This window comes from Numenius arquata, chromosome 2 (assembly GCF_964106895.1).
Source record: "Numenius arquata chromosome 2, bNumArq3.hap1.1, whole genome shotgun sequence".
NCBI lineage: Eukaryota > Metazoa > Chordata > Aves > Charadriiformes > Scolopacidae > Numenius > Numenius arquata.
This window is the reverse complement of record NC_133577.1, coordinates 124,215,485-124,233,108: the sequence shown is the minus strand read 5'-3', so window position 1 is coordinate 124,233,108 and position 17,624 is coordinate 124,215,485. Positions and strand designations below refer to the sequence as shown.

General features: G+C 43.7%; 2 protein-coding genes across 2 annotated transcripts; one reads left to right on the top strand and one right to left on the bottom strand.

The window, feature by feature from the left end:
* Window positions 1-1,061: 1,061 nt before the first annotated feature.
* DCLRE1C (DNA cross-link repair 1C) lies at window positions 1,062-14,041 on the bottom strand. Its single transcript, XM_074168580.1, has 14 exons — window positions 13,933-14,041; window positions 13,776-13,827; window positions 11,712-11,796; window positions 9,217-9,276; window positions 8,531-8,586; window positions 7,786-7,887; window positions 7,453-7,525; window positions 7,222-7,362; window positions 6,573-6,674; window positions 5,414-5,550; window positions 5,187-5,241; window positions 3,812-3,900; window positions 2,848-2,948; window positions 1,062-2,038 (listed from the first exon to the last, which is right to left on the bottom strand). The coding sequence occupies exons 1-14, from the start codon at window positions 14,039-14,041 to the stop codon at window positions 1,062-1,064; spliced, it is 2,139 nt and encodes a 712-aa protein (XP_074024681.1).
* Window positions 14,042-15,256: 1,215 nt separating this feature from the next.
* MEIG1 (meiosis/spermiogenesis associated 1) lies at window positions 15,257-17,316 on the top strand. The gene is made up of 2 exons (XM_074144204.1): window positions 15,257-15,400; window positions 17,188-17,316. Exons 1-2 carry the CDS (start codon window positions 15,263-15,265, stop codon window positions 17,314-17,316), a joined length of 267 nt encoding a protein of 88 aa, XP_074000305.1. The 5' UTR covers window positions 15,257-15,262.
* Window positions 17,317-17,624: the final 308 nt, after the last annotated feature.

The window sequence follows — 17,624 nt, the reverse complement described above, 5'->3', positions numbered from 1 at the left end:
CTTAGGACCATGTGGATGGGAAATCAGGTGGATTCTCAGATGACGACTGCTGTTTAGGCAGTAGGGAGTGCTGTTTAGGCATTTTTGTAGGGACTGCAAATTTACCAAAAACCTGAATAACATTTCCATTTTAGAAGCTAAGAAATTTGGCATATGTGCATGGAGAATCTATTGTCTTGATTTAAGAAAGAAATCTAAACACATCTGAACTCGGTGAAGTCAACAGAATGTTGCAGAGGTGGTGAAATGGTGCTAATACAAGAGTCTTGAGTAACACAACCACCTCTCCAGGATAACAGGTTGGCTTCTGTTGCTGTGACTTAGCCTCCGGAGCAGGCTACATGCCACAGGATTTTATTTTTAAGTAGTTCTGGAAAAAAATTCAGAACGAAACAAAACACAGAGGAACTGATGACAAGTTGTTTGCAATGAGTTAGATTTAAACCGTAGGCGATGGCGTATAGTACCTCACCTCATCCAGGAGACCAAACTGGATGACAGCACTTGCTCAGTGCAAAGAGAGACTGCTTGAAAAGAACAATTTGATTTTTAAAAAAAAATATAAATATTGTCAGTAATTCTCTATTCTGGGCAGTTGTTTTTAAAAAACACTAGAGTGAAAACTCAGGATTAAAGTAGAAGTGAAACTATTGCATTGTTCGCATGGTTGTTCCTAACAGATGTCTTGTTCCTCTCCACAGTTAAAAATGTGGTATTTTATTAAAACCTGAGATCACATCTATATCAAAGGCAAACTCTTAGAGCTCATAATAAAGAGAAACACTAAATTTCATTTAGTGTTCTACCCTTAGTTTTGCCTGGCCCGTTTTTTGTCTCCTTACAGGCCTGGAGAACTGAAGGCTTTTACAGTCCCTCCAAGAAATACTTCCTTTTCAGTATTTCATGGAGGGAACAATGAAGTCACACAGGCTGCAACTGTCTGTTCATGACAGTAAGATATTCCTGAAAAAAAACACTGATTAGCAGAGATGCAGATAGTAATTAGCACTAAAGTAATTTGGAGTTTAATAAGCAAATTTTGGTATTTGCTATACCTGTCTTCAGGTGGCTTTTTTCTCATTGAGTATGTTCTCACCTGCTGCCAGCTTCTTATACAGATAGTGCAGTTTGTCTGGCTGAGGCACTTCAGCGTCAGGAGTCGAGGGAATTTCAAAGTCAGAGGAGCTCTGGGAATCCCTCCTCAGTTCTAGATCAGGAGTCCTGGAGTTGTCGCCTGTTTCCACCAGCACATCCTGCATGTGAGCAGTGCCAGCTTCTGAAGCTTTCTCTGTGTCTTTGCTTTCCAAGTCACAGCCAACGTCGTAGGCACCGGATCTGTTCTGACCCAGTGGCTTCCACCTACTGCTGTCGGGTTGACTGTCTTTGCCCGTCTCCTGCGATACAGAAACAACCGCTCTGCTCCCACCTTTGCCGCAGCAGCTGAAGTCCAAGGCGTTTCTCTCCTGGGAGGTAATGAGTACTGTGTCTATCTGGCTGTCCCAGCCCTGGCTCCCCTGCTCCGATATGTGCGTCGACTGAGAAGAATTTTGGGAGCAGATGTGTGTTGAGTCACTTACTCCATCCGAATCGCTGAAGAGTGACTGGGAGCCCCCGGCATCTGCTGAAGATGGGAAGTTGTCCTCGTTTTCAGAGCTTTCTTCTAGTTTGTTGCACTTAAAAAATGCATCCCAGCAAGGGACATCGGCATTAGACTCCTGTTCGTCACTAGTTACTCCATTGAAATGCGATACGGAAGTGGCATCTGGCTCACAGGAAAGAACTTCAACTATATTTTTTTCAGATTCTTCTTCATCATCATCTTCATCATCATCATCATCATTTGATTCCTCACAGTCCAGGAAGTCGGCCTTGAGGGAGGTGTAAGTTGTGGTCGCTTTGTAACTTTCTGTGCCCTCATTAACGTTCCCTTCAGCGTTTTCGGATTGTCCTGGGCTGCAGGGCCTGCTCTCTTCTCTCTGCTGCTTTGGAATCTTAGGCCTTGCAGAAGTTAGTTCTGTATCAAAGAGATCATCTTCATCTGCCAAGAAAAGAACAGGGAAAAAAAAAAAAAAAGAGAAGAGATCAGATCTCTGATGAAATTCTGTTGAGAACAAAATAAAAATTCACTTACTGTGAAGAGAGGAAAAAGTTCTTTAACCAGGATGGAGACTTAGCAGGGCGTTACTGACAGTGTTTGCCTTGCCTTGTCTAGCACAGCGCCTTACAAGGAAAGCTGCTGGTTGCCATCCTCCGTATAAGCTGTGGCAGATCAGATGTAGCCCGGGCAGACACGTTTATTCAGAGCCCTGAGGTGTCTTGCCAGGATTACATCACCCGTGCGTACTTGGCACTTCGGAAACAGCCAAAGAGAATGCAGCAGGCCCAAAGTTCTCTTCTACTTCCCAGGTGGCATCCCAGAGGCTCTGTACAGCGTCCGCTTAGCATCATAAATTTAAAAAGCTGCTAGCTGTTAAAAAGCCAGCAGCGTGAGATAACGAAGAGGAGCAATTACACTGATACAGCACTCTGTCCCCCCCAACACTGGAGGTGATACAAGTAAAGTCTCGTTAGAAACAGCTTTGGGTGGGGTGGTCTCAACTGTGGAATGGAACTCTTCCAGAAACTTGAAGTGCTGTTAAGCATTAAGAACATTTTAAGATTGCAAGTAAGTGCGATTTTACACAGTGCGCTCTCACTCTCCTAAAACCTAAGTTCATTTAATTTATATTTCTCCTTTCTAATGTTGCTTTGAACACAGACAGACTCTGGTGAACACCACGGCTTTTGGCACCTCTGCTTAGTCTCAGACTTTCACTTAAGGCACAGCAGCAGCAGCAGAACCTTTACCTGTATCAGAGGAGTCTCTCTTGTGGGCTCTCTTCAGTGTTCCTAAGGGTTTGTACCTGGGTTCCAGGTTTCTCCTGTAGGACCTACATAACGGCTTTAATCTGAGGTGAATGAGGAAAGCGATTAATATTTAGAACTCAGCAGATGGTTTCAGGAGCAAAAGTAAATCTTTTAACTTGATCTAAGTATGCTGCTTCATGCCTTTCACTGGCACTGCAGCAAAAGGGTTAACAGCAGCAATAGTGAGGGGAAAAGTTCTTAAGTCATTGGTGAGCTTCGGCAGCTTCAAGGTAGAAATTTGTGATTTCTTTATATTTACTTCAAAACATGTACACCATTTGGAAACTTCTAGTCCTTTGCTTAGAGAAGGCAAGACGACAGATTCAAAATCTGACTGCAGTTTTATTCCATGATTGTATCTCCTTTCTTATTAAGGAGGAAAAGAAAAAGGAACAAAGAAACAAGTCCCCATTTTGTTCAGACCGTGATGCCACTGCTCTCTGGTCCACAAAAGCGCTTTCTAAGCTGCCGACATCTGAACAGCACAAGAGTGCAGGCCTCTGTGATGGTCAACAGAAGCCAGGAGTTCAGGTTCCCGGAGAAACCCTCTTTACAAGAAACTTCCAAGAAGTAGCAGTAACAAATAGAAATAGGTCACAGAAAAAAGCGAGGGGAATGTGTGTTCAGGTTCCACCCAGAGTTTAGCAGCAGCAAAGCCTCTCTACACAGATGTAAGTAGTGTGTGGAATACAAACTCCCAGACTTAGCACCACGTGCAAGTGTTCTTTAGAAAGCTCAAGAGCTCAAGTTTGCTGGACTAAATATAGAAAGAAAAAAATCAAAATTATCAGACAAGTAAAGCAAAAGGCAGTGGCCTTCTTGAGAGGCTGGGATTCAGGAGGGGAGTTGTCCTGACAAGAGCAGAGAGTAGATCAGCTCCATTCAGCAGCCACTTGTCACTTACATTTCTACAACTTTGTCTTCTGTCCCACCCACTGGCAGTACATTGGGATACACATTCACAGGACGGATATAGCTCAGGAAATCCTTAATCTAAATTGAAAAGAAGCAGTTTACCAAGTTACATCAACAATTAATAATTTCACTTAATGGCAACACTGATCAAAGCACACCCACAACAAATACTACCAGTTGTCTCATGTGAAGACCAGTATGACCCATGAGCGAAAACTCTACTGAAGCAGATAGCTCCCTAGCAAGAAACTGGATGCTGAGAATGCAGCCTCCTCCCCAAACCACCTCATGGCAATTATCAGCTACTACATCACTATCTCCGACAGGAAAGGCTAGACACCCGGTCTTAGGGAATGGGATCCAGTGCTTCCCTGTCCTTACTGCTGTACGTCTTTTCAGACCTGCATTTTTCTTACCGGACTTCAGGTCCCTAGTTGTGCAGATCAGGCCTTCCCTTCCTCAAAGACTGTTCTTAAAGCCTCCCTTCAGTTCACTATAAAAGCTCATTACAACAAAACACATCACTTTTTCCAGGCCTTACTCTGTTGTCTTCTAGATGCTCTCCAGACAGTAAATTTCTTGAAGAATTGTGTTGGGTTTGGGGGACTCCACTCCAGCTGAGGCTTTATCAGTGCTGAAAGCATTTGCAAGTTTGCAGATGACACTCTTATCTATACAAACAGTAGGACACATCTATTTTTGCAGGTGGAGGCATGAGTCTGTTACAACACGCTGCGCCCCCTATTCTGCCAGCCAGGCTGCCACGCTCTATGTACTACACCAGTACTTCCATTTAAAATTCTGCAGAGCAAATTAAACTTAAGCAGGATCTTAAAAACAGGACTGTCCTCCTAGGGCTCTGAATAATCTCCATCAAAGCGTGTGATTCTGGAGAGGACACTGCCCTGACCAATTTCCTTTTAGCCTTTAACACGGAAAGAGGAATAACAGCAGCAGCTACAATGTGAGAAAATTCTGTTTAAATGTGTGAGCAGGGAAAAGATGGCAAACCCACCCAAAATTGAGTCACAGCAAATAAATAATGTATTGAAAACCAAAATTCCAAGCTTTAAGCACTGCATAGTTACAGAGTAATCTAAAATAGATCTAAAATAGGCAGTCAGAACAATTGTAGCAGTGACCTATACCTCAAGAAGAGAGAACAAAGAAACAGGCTTGTGATCCTGCCCGACCTCAACATGCTCTTCTGCAGCTCTACTAAAACAAACTTCTGTCTTCGGTTTCCAGAACTTCCTACCCCTTTATGTCTTATTAATGAAAAGATTTTTTTTATTGTTGCAAGTCATGTCATTCACTCCAAAATAAAAGAAAAAAAAATTTTAAATCACTGGAAGTATACAAACCTCGCTGTATGAAGAGTGGAAAGAGAAACAAGCTCTGTATGTACTCTCCCCAGTCCTAAAAAAAAAAAAAAAGAAGAGGCACAAAAATTAGGTAAAACTGCTCGTCATCCTCAGTAACAGGCAAGCATAACCTACTCTTAAAAAGTCCAGTTTGTGATTCAGTTCTACCAGCGTCAGGCAAGATACGCACCTGAAACAACAGGTTTCTGCGTGGCCCAAACGCTCACCTCACTATTACATTGGTTTTCTTGATCCTTTCTCCAAACCACATAGTGGAGGGTTTGATGCTGATTATGTGCAAGGGAGTTCCATTTTGGCAAGTCATCCCACAGGGCAGCCTGTTTCCCCGAAAGCAGTCGTCATCCTGTCAAATACAATATAAAACTAAGTGTAATCCTGACCTTTTTTCCCCCAGAAATTGAGCAACACAGTATCTAGCCAGACTGAGTTTTCATCTCACTCCCAGCTCCCTTGAAACTCTCTTTGCCATTGCATCTTGCTTCCATAGCGCAGCTGACAAAGTAAATCAACCACAGAGACCAGCGCCCCAGCGTGCCATCTCCAGTTCCACCTGCAATCCTCCAAGCTGGTGCCTTCAGCTTGACAGACATCCCAGAAAGGGAAGGCCATACGCTACAAGCATACAGTGCAGGGCTGCAGGAGACACTGTATGAGCTGCTTTTGATATACCGAAATGGATAATACTTGACTGATCTAATCCACAGTTTGTCTTACTTCATTTAACAATACATTTTTCAAGTTTCAAATACAATTAAACTATTTCTAGCATCAGCTAATATTTTTTTTCCTCTTTTTTTAAAAAAAAACATCAATCCACTAACTGAAGTTCTCCCTCTCCTTTGCATTAAGCCACCATTTGGCCCAAGTCTTCATTAGCACAAAAGGACCAGGCTTAGGGAGTTGGAGTTGTTCAGCCTGGAGAAGAGAAGGCTCCAGTGAGACCTTATAACCCCCTTCCAGTATCTGAAGGGGGCCTACAGGAAAGATGGGGAGGGACTCTTGGACTCTTTATTAGGGAGTGTAGCGATAGGATGAGGGGTAACGGTTTTAAACTGAAAGAGGGGAGATTTAGATTAGATATTAGGAACAAATTCTTTACTGTGAGGGTGGTGAGACACTGGCACAGGTTGCCCAGAGAAGCTGGGGATGCCCCATGCCTGGAAGTGTTCAAGGCCAGGCTGGATGGGGCTTTGAGCAACCCAGTCTAGTGGGAGGTGTCCCTGCCCATGGCAGGGGGCTTGGAACTAGATGATCTTTAAGGTCCCTTCCAACCCAAACCATTCTATTATGATTCTATGACCAAAGCACTGTCACCTATAACCAGCCTTTCACAGTGCAGGCAGAAGAAGCTTTGCTCGTACACACCCGAGGATGTCGACAGGCGTGAATCTGCGTGTGTCGATCTGTAGTAACATGGTAGAGGATTTCCGGCATGTTCCTGAACATATCAAGTTTGTTGACATGTACCTAAAGAAAGGCAGAGATTACTCTTAATTAGCTCAAGGTGTTTGCCAGACCGCAGCTGGAGCAACTATACAGATGTGGTTCTGCTCACAACGAATGATGGTAGGCATTTAAACAATTACTACTCACAAATAATGCCCAAGCAGAGAAGTGTTAGCCAAAAGTAAGCTGGACATCTAGAACAAGCAGAACATACCTCCTGGGCTGAAGGGGGATGTATATTCATCAAAGGAAGTTAGAATTTATCTACTAACTATTAATGCCATAAGTAAATGAAAAGGCTTTTACCATTCTCAGGGTAAAAGGGAGAGAGCTAAACACTGAGCTTGAAAACTGGGGATTAACTTCTCCCTGAAGAGCCCAGATGTCCCAGACTAAATCAAGTAGTTAACTCATTTTGAGCACAACTGAAGCTTTTTACGTGAAGTTAATAAAAGTGTGCACAACTTCGACTGTATACAGCAGTCCTCTAACAGCCATTTCCAGCTCGGTGACCAGCCACAGTCACTCCTGAGGATCTATTCTAAAGCAGCAATTACAGAAACGTTACCTTGATTCCAAGCTCCTCGCTGAGGTTTATGAATAAATATTCATATCCGTAAGCAGCTTTGCAGTTCAGCCACACAACATGGTAGGGAGTCAGTGAGGTCCAGCTGCGCACTAACTCCAAGATCCCATTTAAACATTCTTCCTGAAAAGTTTAGAAAACATTGTGAATCGCCTGTGAAGATACTTCCAAAGTGCTTTAGGATCTTTCCTTTCACAGCTTATTTAGACTTACCCGGCTTGGTATATGATAAAACTTGGGATCGCAAAAAGTGGTGTCCAAATACACACTCTGGATGTCTTTTACTCTGAAAGAGAAATGTGGTACCAGAGCAGTGCAGCACAGTACCAAGACATACCATTTCCTCTCTCCTCAAAAGGAGGCAATTCTTCCTCTTTATTACAAAGAGCAAGTCAAAGGGGCTTGTAACTGCAGTATTGCCTTACTGCAAATATATTTAATCCACAATTAAAAATGTGGAAAAAAAAAGAGTACATTATTCCTGAATTGTCCATGCCCGTGTGATCTTTGATTCTTTCTAAATCCCATGAATAGCTGAGGCCTTACCTGGTCCCTGAATGCAAAAGCTCCATTCTGGCTGCTTCTCCTTTTGCAAGCCTGAAATCCCCTGTATACAGCACAGTGCCGTTTCCACCTTCAAACAAAAACCTGCAAACACGAACACTTTGGTCAAACTCAACTATGTAAAGCATTAAATACCAGGTGTTGATTTGTTACCTTGCTTAGAGCAATCTACGTCACTAAGGTATGATGTAATAGAAATACTGGGCTCACTTTGGCCCTAGAGTAATTTCAGATAAACCAAATAATTCAGACTCAGTGTGTCTGGAAAATAACCTGTGCTGGGCTGGTCAGAGTTGAAGATGAAAGCCTGAGAGACTCTGTGAGGGCAGCCCAGCTGCCTCTTGCAGCCAAAGGAATCTAATTAGGCATCTCTACCAGGAAGCTGGGCACCTTCTTTTTAATGTCATACTTAAGAAATGGAGGATTTATTTTTAATCACAGGTTTGTGTGTCATTTCTAAGTACAGTTGAAATCAAGAAAGTTGTTATTCATAGGCACAGGCAAAAGTAATCTGTCCCACCAAGGTAACAACTTGGGTATGGACAGATCCCAGAGGGTACAGTGGTTTTCCAACCTTGACCCAAGCTGGTGGGCCACAACAGTGTTACCTCCAAGTAAGAATTTTAGATTTACCAGCTTTTTCTAGTCAGAAAAAAACCAGTACTTAGTGAAAACTCTACAGGACAAATTTCTCAGCAGAGACATTCAGAGTATCGAAAGGACGTACATGACTGATCCTGGGCAGTGACCAGCTGGTAGAAGTGTCACCTCTATGTCTTCTTTCTGGAAGAAATGGTCAGCGTTATTTTCACACTGCTGTAAGTACTGCCAGTACTTTCACTGACACAGTGAAAGCAAAGCATTACTCCCCACAGCCTCTCGCATTTAGCATTGCTTTTGAATGCAGAGAGAGTCCCTTCATGTTCCAACAAGCCCTGAAGAACAATGACCATCCTGCCATGGGAGAAGAGATGACTGAATATTATATGGGGCTCATGAAAGCCGCTCAGCCAGAAGACAGTCCTGTATCCTTCTTTCCCGGTGAACAAGCATCGTGGAAACATCCTGGAATACGCTTTGCCTGGAGATGCTCTACCAGATTTTAAGTCCAGCACTTAAAACTTGTTAAAATATGCCAGGAAATGCAAGGTGAAAAAAAAAAAAAATCACAAGAGCAATAGGTAAGAAGGAGATCACTAATCCTGTGGAAAGACATTATCAAAGAAATACTATGTTAATAGCAACAAAGCAGGGAAGAAGAATTCATGTGGCTGCACATCCTGGAGAGGAGAACATACATTTTAAAAACAGCTTTTCCACTTGGGATGTTAAAGGTAAGAACTGTTTCCCACGCTCATTTAAAGAGTATTACTGCTCATTACAAAGATGTGATTTTTTTTTTTGGTGACTTACCTCACCAGATGTTTCATCTACTAAAGAAATCTGAGTTGGAGTTTCAACTTCCAATGCAACCTGCAACAAAATGAACAAATGCATTACAGGATGTACTGAACGTTTTTGTTTCATGCTTATGGCTAAGTATTCATTAGGGAGACATCTTTAGCTCCCACTGCGGTTAATGCTAAGCCTGTAAAATTAAGTTCATTTTCCCATAGCAAGTCATGAATTTCCATTTCCAGTTGTCTAAAAATGAAATGGAGATACCTCAATCAAGGTGTCCATGCCTAAAAAAAAGTTAAAACATGCTGGACTTCTAACAGCAGCAGCTCTGGTTTCTCTGGCTGGATCATACGCCCTCAGCACCTTGGGATTCACAAGATACCACATCGCAAATTTCTGGGCAGCTCCATGAGATGCATCCAGCTGGTGCTCACACAAAGGTGGTAACATTTGGCTTCTCCACCAGAAATCACAACTTCAACCAAACTCAGAGCTTGCTCCAAAACACAGATAGGTGTGTCCAAAAGTATTTTATACTAAGAATTCAAGCCACTAGCGAGAGATGATTTTTTAAACATCAATACTCATTTTATCATCTACACTTTCTGAAGCTGAATAAACTCAAGAGGCTGATTTAAATTCTGCATGCTTGATATTTCTTGGTAATTCTCAAAGTTCCTACTGCAGATAAACAACTGTCAAGTTTTAGATCTAAACGGCCTGAAGAATTCTTCACTGACAGCCACAGTTTAGCTTCATAACCATAAATGATAAAATCTCCAGCAGAATTCTCCCCTCTTTGATAGTTTAAATGTTAAAGGCAGCAACAGATTCAAAGAGTCTCTCGTGCCGTACGCACAAATAAAGGTCAGACTGGGAATTATAAAAATGTTTGTCTGGAAGCCGACATCACGATTGCTTCTTTCAGTCTGGTGAATATCAAATCAGCTGTTAATTAATATCCCAGTCACACTACAAGTAGAAAGCTTATTTAATGTAAGACAAAAGCTCATGAACATCCAACAGCTACTGTCTGATTTAGGGCCTGCGCAGCTCACGCCACTACCAGGCAGTCACTTCTGGGAGCAGCAGCTGCAAACATCTATGTATTTTTTCAATTGTGTTGATTTGTGTTAATTGTGCTTCATCTTAGGCTGTACCACGGGTACCTCTGGCATCTCTTCCCAGATTAAGATTGTCTCAAACAGGGATATCAGGACCATCTCTGCTTACTTTCCTTTTACTGCTCATACAAACTCCTCGTAGCTTACAGATACCTCCCCTGAAGGGACCACTTCTAGGTTAAACTCAAGGGATGCTGGAAGGGATACTGGATACTGGAAGCAAATGGACAGAAGCTTAAAAATAAAAATAAAAAAAACAACCAACACGACCAAAAAACCCACCACAAACCCACTCCATTTTATTTTTGCTAGTCCAAGATTATAGGCTTAGAAAAATTGTCACCTACGTCCACTGTGCTCCTTCACACATCAAACATGCCTAGGGGATGTTCAGAGTCCTCTTCACAGAGCCCTGAATCATATTCACACTCCAAATCATCAAATCTTTCTGTTTCTCAAGGTTTCATAAAAAGCTAGTTATCTTCTGCCTCAGCTTCACAATTAAATTAGGACCTTGAACAGAAGAGTCCCCTACTTCTTTTTTCTTTTACCCAGAATTACCTGCTAGGTCCCGCTCGTATGACTTTCTTTGGATATGAAGTTTAAGACCCACACGTACAACCTATTTAAGGAAACTCTGAGCCGTAACTCGCCCAAGGAAACAAATTTCAGCTTGCCTGAAGTCCTTCTTGACCTTCCACTTGACTAGAAAACTTTCCTGTCCTTGCTTGGGGGATACAGCAAAATCCTTACACTACGTGATGCTGTGTGTACATACAGTAGGATGGGAAAAGAAACACATGCAATTTCAAAGCCCGCATCTGCAGAGGGAAGGAAATAAGTTACTACAAGACGTAGCCATATATGATCACTGATCACTTGAATTTTGGCTCCAAAGAGTGGAAATCAAGTAAGCTAATTCAGTTCTTTGGTGATTTTACATCACTAAAACATTTTCATGTTAGAGATATATTGTTTTCTTTTTGCTTTTTGGAAAATGGACTAACTAAAAGATTATACATACTCCAAGCAGTACAAGACTATAAATGAAGCAAAAGGGAAATGAAATAAGGACAGGAGCAAAGAGACATGAGCAAGGTGAGGAAATGAAGGAGTGATACAAATGATCAATGTACAGATGGAGGCCATTCAAAGCTGAAGTTGAGAGAAAACGATACATTTTGTGGAGCAAAAAATAAGATTAAACAGTAAACAGCAATAAACCAATCCCACATAGCATGGAAAGCCATACTGATGTAGGTACTTGAGCCCTGAAACGCTGTATCAACACCAACATTTGGACATTTCTGAGGAGGGAAAGCCGCTTCTTCCCTAGAAATCACCGTTCGGAAAGTGATCATTTAAAAATAAACAAAAACTCACAATGTGCTTCTCCCAAAACTTGTATTTCCAGCTAGTCAGCAGCAGTTCCTTAGTTACCGGTGAGCAGTATAATTTAACTTTCAAGCTGTGAGGAGACAAAAACACAGATGAGTAGTTTTTTTAAAGTAGAGCCCAGTAGAGGCAAGGAACAATCTAACGATGCATCAGCACCTGGCACCGAGTACATCAAAACATGCGCTTAGATCCCTCTCTCATCTGAAGAGAGCTGCAGAGCAGGAAGCCTGCAGGAGCAGTTCTGCCCAAACGAGAAGTGGGATCAAGGTGAGTTATTCCACCTTGTTGAGGGTTTTCTTCAACACAGCAAACCCATACTTACCTATGTGTGCCCGTGCATGTGTATTTTTTGTGCAGAAATAAATAAATAAAGTGAGTGGCACACGGTCACAGGTACACACATCTTTGCTTGTTTCAATACCCACCAAGGTGTGTTTCAGCCGTGCATGCTTTTCCTGGAACAGGTGTTGGGGACCGTGAGCATTCAGAACACAGAACAGTTCCTATAAAGCTCCAGCTTTTGCACAGTGCACAGAGACCCAACAGGCAAAGAGAGATGCTCTGCTCGCATCAGAGGAGATGCAACATCCACTCTAATAAGTTGAACGGTGCCCAGGAACTGTCCCACAACCTCTCTGGGCCCATTTCCATGTTTGACCATCAAGCGTCCCTTGCCCTTTCATTATGCACGTCCGAGAAGAGTCTGGCTCCATCTTCTCTACCCCTACTTGCAAACAGCAATACACGGTTGTGACCTACTCTTTAAGGCTAAAGACATCCAGTTCTCAGCCTCTCCTCACACATCACGTGCTCCAGTCCCAGACCAGCTTGTCGGTCCTGCTCCAAAACATTGACGTTTTTTGCCCATGGGACTCAGGACTGAACTCAGTACTCCAGACAAAGTCTCACAAGTGCTGACCAGAAGGGAATAACTGTCTCCCTCAAACTGCTGGCCACCTGCTTTCTCATACACCTCTGAGCGCAGCTGGCCTCCTTCACAGCACAGGCAGAGTGCTGTCTCCACACACACCAACACACTTCCAGGGAATAACAGCAACAACGATCTTCATGAAGTTCATAAACCTCATGAAGGTGAATATGGCCAAGTGCACCTGAGTCAGGGCAATTCTGAATATCAACACAGACTGTGGGATGAGTGGATTGAGAGCAGCCCTGTCGAGAAGGACTTGGGGATACTGGTGGATGAAAAGCTGGACATAAGCTGGCAATGTGCGCTTGCAGCCCTGAAGGCCAACCGCATCCTGGGATGCATCCCCAACAGCATGACCAGCTGGGCGAGGGAGAGGATTCTGCCCTTCTGTTCTGCTCTCGTGAGACCCCACCTTCAGTGCTGCATCCAGCTCTGGGTCCACCAATATAAGGACATGGACCTGTTGGAGCAGGTCCAGAGGAGGCCACAAAAACGATCAGAGGGCTGGAGCACCTCTGCTGTGAGGACAGACTGAGCGAGTTGGGATTGTTCAGCCTGGAGAAGAGAAGGCTTCAGGGAGACCTTATAGCCCCTTCCAGTACCTAAAGGGAGGTTATGATGAAGATGGGGATAGACTTTTTTACAGGGCTTGCAGTAACAAGACATGGGGCAACTGTTTTAAACTGAAGGAGAGTAGATTTAGATGAGATATTTGGAAGAAATTCCTTCCTGTGAGGGTGCTGAGGCGCTGGCACAGGTTGCCCAGAGAAGCTGTGGGTGCCCCATCCCTGGAGGTGTTCAAGGCCAGGCTGGATGGGGCTTTGAGCAACCTGCTCTAGTGGGAGGTGTCCCTGCCCATGGCAGGGGGGTTGGAACTAGATGAACTTTTATAAATTCCTTCCAACCCCAACCATTCTGATTCTGTGACTCTATGAACAGTTTCCTTACTCCATTTTGCTCACCCTTTGCTTTGACCCAGCCTCCTCCTCCTGAGGCCTCCCGGCTCGGGCCGGGCCGGCATCCGCCGAGGCCGGGCCCCACCGTCGCAGCCCGCAGCCGGGCGGTGCGGCCCCTTCCCTCCCCTTTTCCCCTCAGGCGGCCCCGCCGCCGGCCCCTACCTGCCCTCCAGCCTCCGCTTCAGGGCGGGCGCCCGCAGCCCCTTCATGTGATCTGGGGAGAGAGGGGAGACGGCCATCATGAGGGGAAGGGGACGGAGGGGGTGGGTGGCGGTTGCCACGGTGACAGGGAGGCGGGGGCGAAGGTGTCGGGGCTCACCCTTGTGGCAGTGCGAGAGGAAGTAGGCGCGCGCGCGCAGGTTGTCGCGATCGAAGCGGTCGATGGACACGGCCGGGTACTCGCGCACGCGACCCCCGAACCGGCTCATGGTGGCCAACGGTGCGCCGCTTCCGCCACGCTGGCCCCGCCCCCTGAGTCCCCGCCTCTCCGGCCGCCCACAGCCAATCGTGACGCGGTCCCGCCTCCTGCCGGCCTATCAGACGCGCGGCAGGAGAGGCGGGAACGGCTGGTTAAAGGGGTAGTGAGGGCGGTGCGGTTGCCTAGCAACGGCGGTCGGCGGCGGCCGTTGCGCTGTGAGGAGCGAGCGCCGCCATCGCGCTTCGGCGGCCGCTCCGTACCCCGGCACCCGCCTTGAAAGAGGCCCCGTTTTGCGGCCCTCTCACCGAGGTGGGTCGTCGGAGGTCTGGGCGGCCAGGTTGTGGCTATGGCGGTGGGTGCAGGGCGGGGGTTCAGTCACAGCGGTGACTCGGGACAAGGCCTAGACCTCTGTCTCAACACAAGAAGCTCTCATGTAAAGTCTGTAGAAGTCATTGGAAATCTCTTACTGCCTCTTCCAGGATCCCAAATAGGTCCTGTGAATGCTGTCTTGTGTTCAGTGATCTAAGAAGTGCAGCCACATCTTCCAGCCCAGGACCTCTCCTGGTCCAGGACTTCTCCTGCTCGGCCGCTGGAGCCCAGCCTGGGGGTCTCTGCCTGGGCTGAGGGGTGCAGCTGCTGCCTTATCCCAATCCAATTTATTTCTTATGACCTCTTCTTTGTCATCTCCCCTGTGGCCATGTGACTGGCAGTGTATTTCTCCTCTCTCCTCCCTCTCCCTCTCATCCTGGGTGCTTGCTGTTCTTCAGTAACAGCCCAGGTCTTCGTTTTGTGGTTCCCAGTTTGGTGTCCCTTCAGTAGGAAGAAAGAAAAACGTGAAAGACTGCCTGCCTCAATGGGATAGCAACTGCAAAGATGTGAAATTTTAAAAATTGCTGTATTTTATATATATATTTTTTAGTGCATCCATATGCACAAATAAATTTTAGGTAGGTTAAGTCAAGGTGCAGAGATGTATATAGATGTGTAGGTGAGTTGGGTTTGTTTGAGATCAAGTAGCACATTTAATTTGATTCCGATTGCTTATAACATTTTTCTTTTTTAACCTCAGACTTTCAGGAGAAGATAATATTTTACTGTCTGTAATTCCTTTATTTTTAAATTTTGTTTTACCCATTTTGGTATGTCCCTAATAAATTCACTTGCTTCTGTCTTCTCTATTTCATTTTCAAAAATCTAATTTCAGGAAAAAGTGTGAAGTCTCTCTGGAGTCATGGCTAAAGCTGACATCAAACCAAAATCTATACATGGTGCCAAAAAATGGTCAGCTGATGTAGAGAACTTATACAGATTTCAGCAAGCTGGATACAGAGATGAGGTTGAATATAAGCAAGTAAAACAAGTTGATACGGTAAGATTTATAACTCTGCAAGGGTTATTACTTTAAACTTCTGTCTCATAATAAATGATTAAAAAAATGGAGGTGCTGATTATTTCCTTTCATTTCGGCTAGTTCCTGATACAGGTTTTTTCTCCCAGGTCTGACTCGAATTCTTGAGCTATTATTAACTGTGCAGAATAATTTATTTCACAGAAGTGAAACAGAAACACTACCCAGCCTGTGGTTTTGTTCCGTCTCACACATTTAGAAGCATTATTGATTTCTTTGCAGCTGGTATCTAAAAGAATAATTTGGGTTTAAGGACAGGAATTTATCAAACTTAGTTCTCTCTGAAGTTTCCCCGTTACTCTGCCAATAGACCTGATAGGAAACTTGTTCAGGAAACTTGTTGCTTGTCCAGGGGGACAGTTCTGTGTCATTGCTTACCGACTTCAGTTTTGCAGTTGAAATGTGTGGTAGCATAATGCACGCTCAGAACTTGGCTTCTATAGAAACTGCCCACAATAGAAATATTTGATGCCAGCTGTGGTAAAGGGAGCTGTGACACAGGCATTTATCAACTGAGAACATTGAGGACTTGGTCCTCTGCTCGGTATAGTTGATGGCAATGCTCCCTAGCACAGCAAATGAGCTAATGAATAATGGCCAGACATTCAGTGGCTACTTGGGATTCAAAATAGCAACCAAGAGGTTAATACAGCAAACAATGTATCTTCATTAGAGCTCTGTAATTTATCTTGCAAAGCAGCATATATATAGTATGAAAAAATTCACTTTTAAAAGATCTTAACCTCCTGAACGCATAGGAGAGAGGAGAATGTTCCTAAGAAAGTCACTCCTCATCCAGTTAACTCCAAACAATGATGTGCATAATAAGATGCAGTTTATTCTTCCGTAGTGGGCTCGGGTACCACCATAAAGGCTGTAATGTAAATTCCTTTAACTCTGCAAAAGGAAATCCTGTGATTAGTGCAGTAGGATTAGTCTGTTTAAGATTTATGGCAGGTACATAACCACAGACAAGTGATAAAACTGCCAGTTATGGGACTCTCCAATTAGAGAATCCTCTAGTTTGACATCCTATTGTCAACCCTGCCTGGAGGAGAAATGAGATTCTTCTTACCTGATTTTTAAGGTGCAGTTTGATCGGTAGTGGTAGGTGTTCAAGCTGCAGGTAGCTACCAAAGCCATAAAGCTGTTGAACACACCCACACAACTGCTCCAGCCTTTCGTTTCCAGCTTTACTTTGTGGAGCACTGAACAGCACCAGGATGGTGCTGGGTTCCTGCAGGACCGATCCTGCTGTCTTTGAGACTGATACATGTAATTCACTTTATTTTTATGAGTTTGCTAATGGAAAGCACATTTTTCATGGCCAGAAGGATCCCAAAGAAACCCTTAAGTGTGTGTCATTCGTACAGAAGTGGAATCTCTCCCCCTCTCAAATTAATGAATAACTGAATAACATCAATATTTTATTCCTAAGCAAGGTATTTTAAAAGCTTTGGCTAGTTCACTTTTTAAATTATTCTAGTCTATCAAATATTCTTAGATCCTTATTTCTAGACTTTTCTGATCACATAATTCTTTATACTAGACCAAAAAAACCTGGTTTCTGACATACTGTTCTTAATCTTTTTTTTAAAAGTCCAGCAAATTAATAGCAAAGTAGTGTTCAGATGGAAATGAGGTTTTTCCATGGAAGTATACCTTATATTCTTTGCAATTTAAGGCACAAACATCATTCAGTGTGAGCATGTTCAGGTGAATGTATATCCTTTTTATTGTATTCGCAGGTAGAGCGCTGGCCAGAAACTGGATTTGTTAAGAAACTTCAGAGACGGGACAATACGTTCAATTATTATGATAAGCAAAGAGAATGCGAAGACAAAGAAGTCCATAACGTGAAAGTTTATGTGTATTAATTTTGTTATTGTTCTAATTTGTTTGTATTGTTTTATAAATCTGTTTGTTAGAATCTGTAAGTAAGATTTGTGTAATCTGATTTACCTTAAGTATCAATGTCATTCTTGGACAGAAAGGGGGCAATACAGGAAATGCAGAGAAGCCTCATATTATAGACATAGGAATTTCATTTTTTTTCCTGTTCTAGCTAAAAGTCTTATTATCTCTCATTTTCCTACTTACAAATGTTTTGGTTTAACTGTGTATAAAGTCCATTATAAGTACAGGCATCAATCTTTATTCGAAATAATAGAATCCTGTTGACACA

Excerpts from the sequence above, each read along its gene's own strand:
- DCLRE1C (XM_074168580.1), bottom strand. The coding sequence starts at position 14,041 with ATGAGCCGGTTCGGGGGTCGCGTGCGCGAGTACCCGGCCGTGTCCATC. Across the intron at positions 7,363-7,452 it reads TTTATCATATACCAAGCCGG|GAAGAATGTTTAAATGGGAT; the intron begins GTAAGTCTAAAT and ends TAAACTTTTCAG. Across the intron at positions 2,949-3,811 it reads GAAGACAAAGTTGTAGAAAT|ATTAAAGCCGTTATGTAGGT; the intron begins GTAAGTGACAAG and ends CATTCACCTCAG.
- MEIG1 (XM_074144204.1), top strand. The coding sequence starts at position 15,263 with ATGGCTAAAGCTGACATCAAACCAAAATCTATACATGGTGCCAAAAAA. Across the intron at positions 15,401-17,187 it reads AAGTAAAACAAGTTGATACG|GTAGAGCGCTGGCCAGAAAC; the intron begins GTAAGATTTATA and ends TTGTATTCGCAG.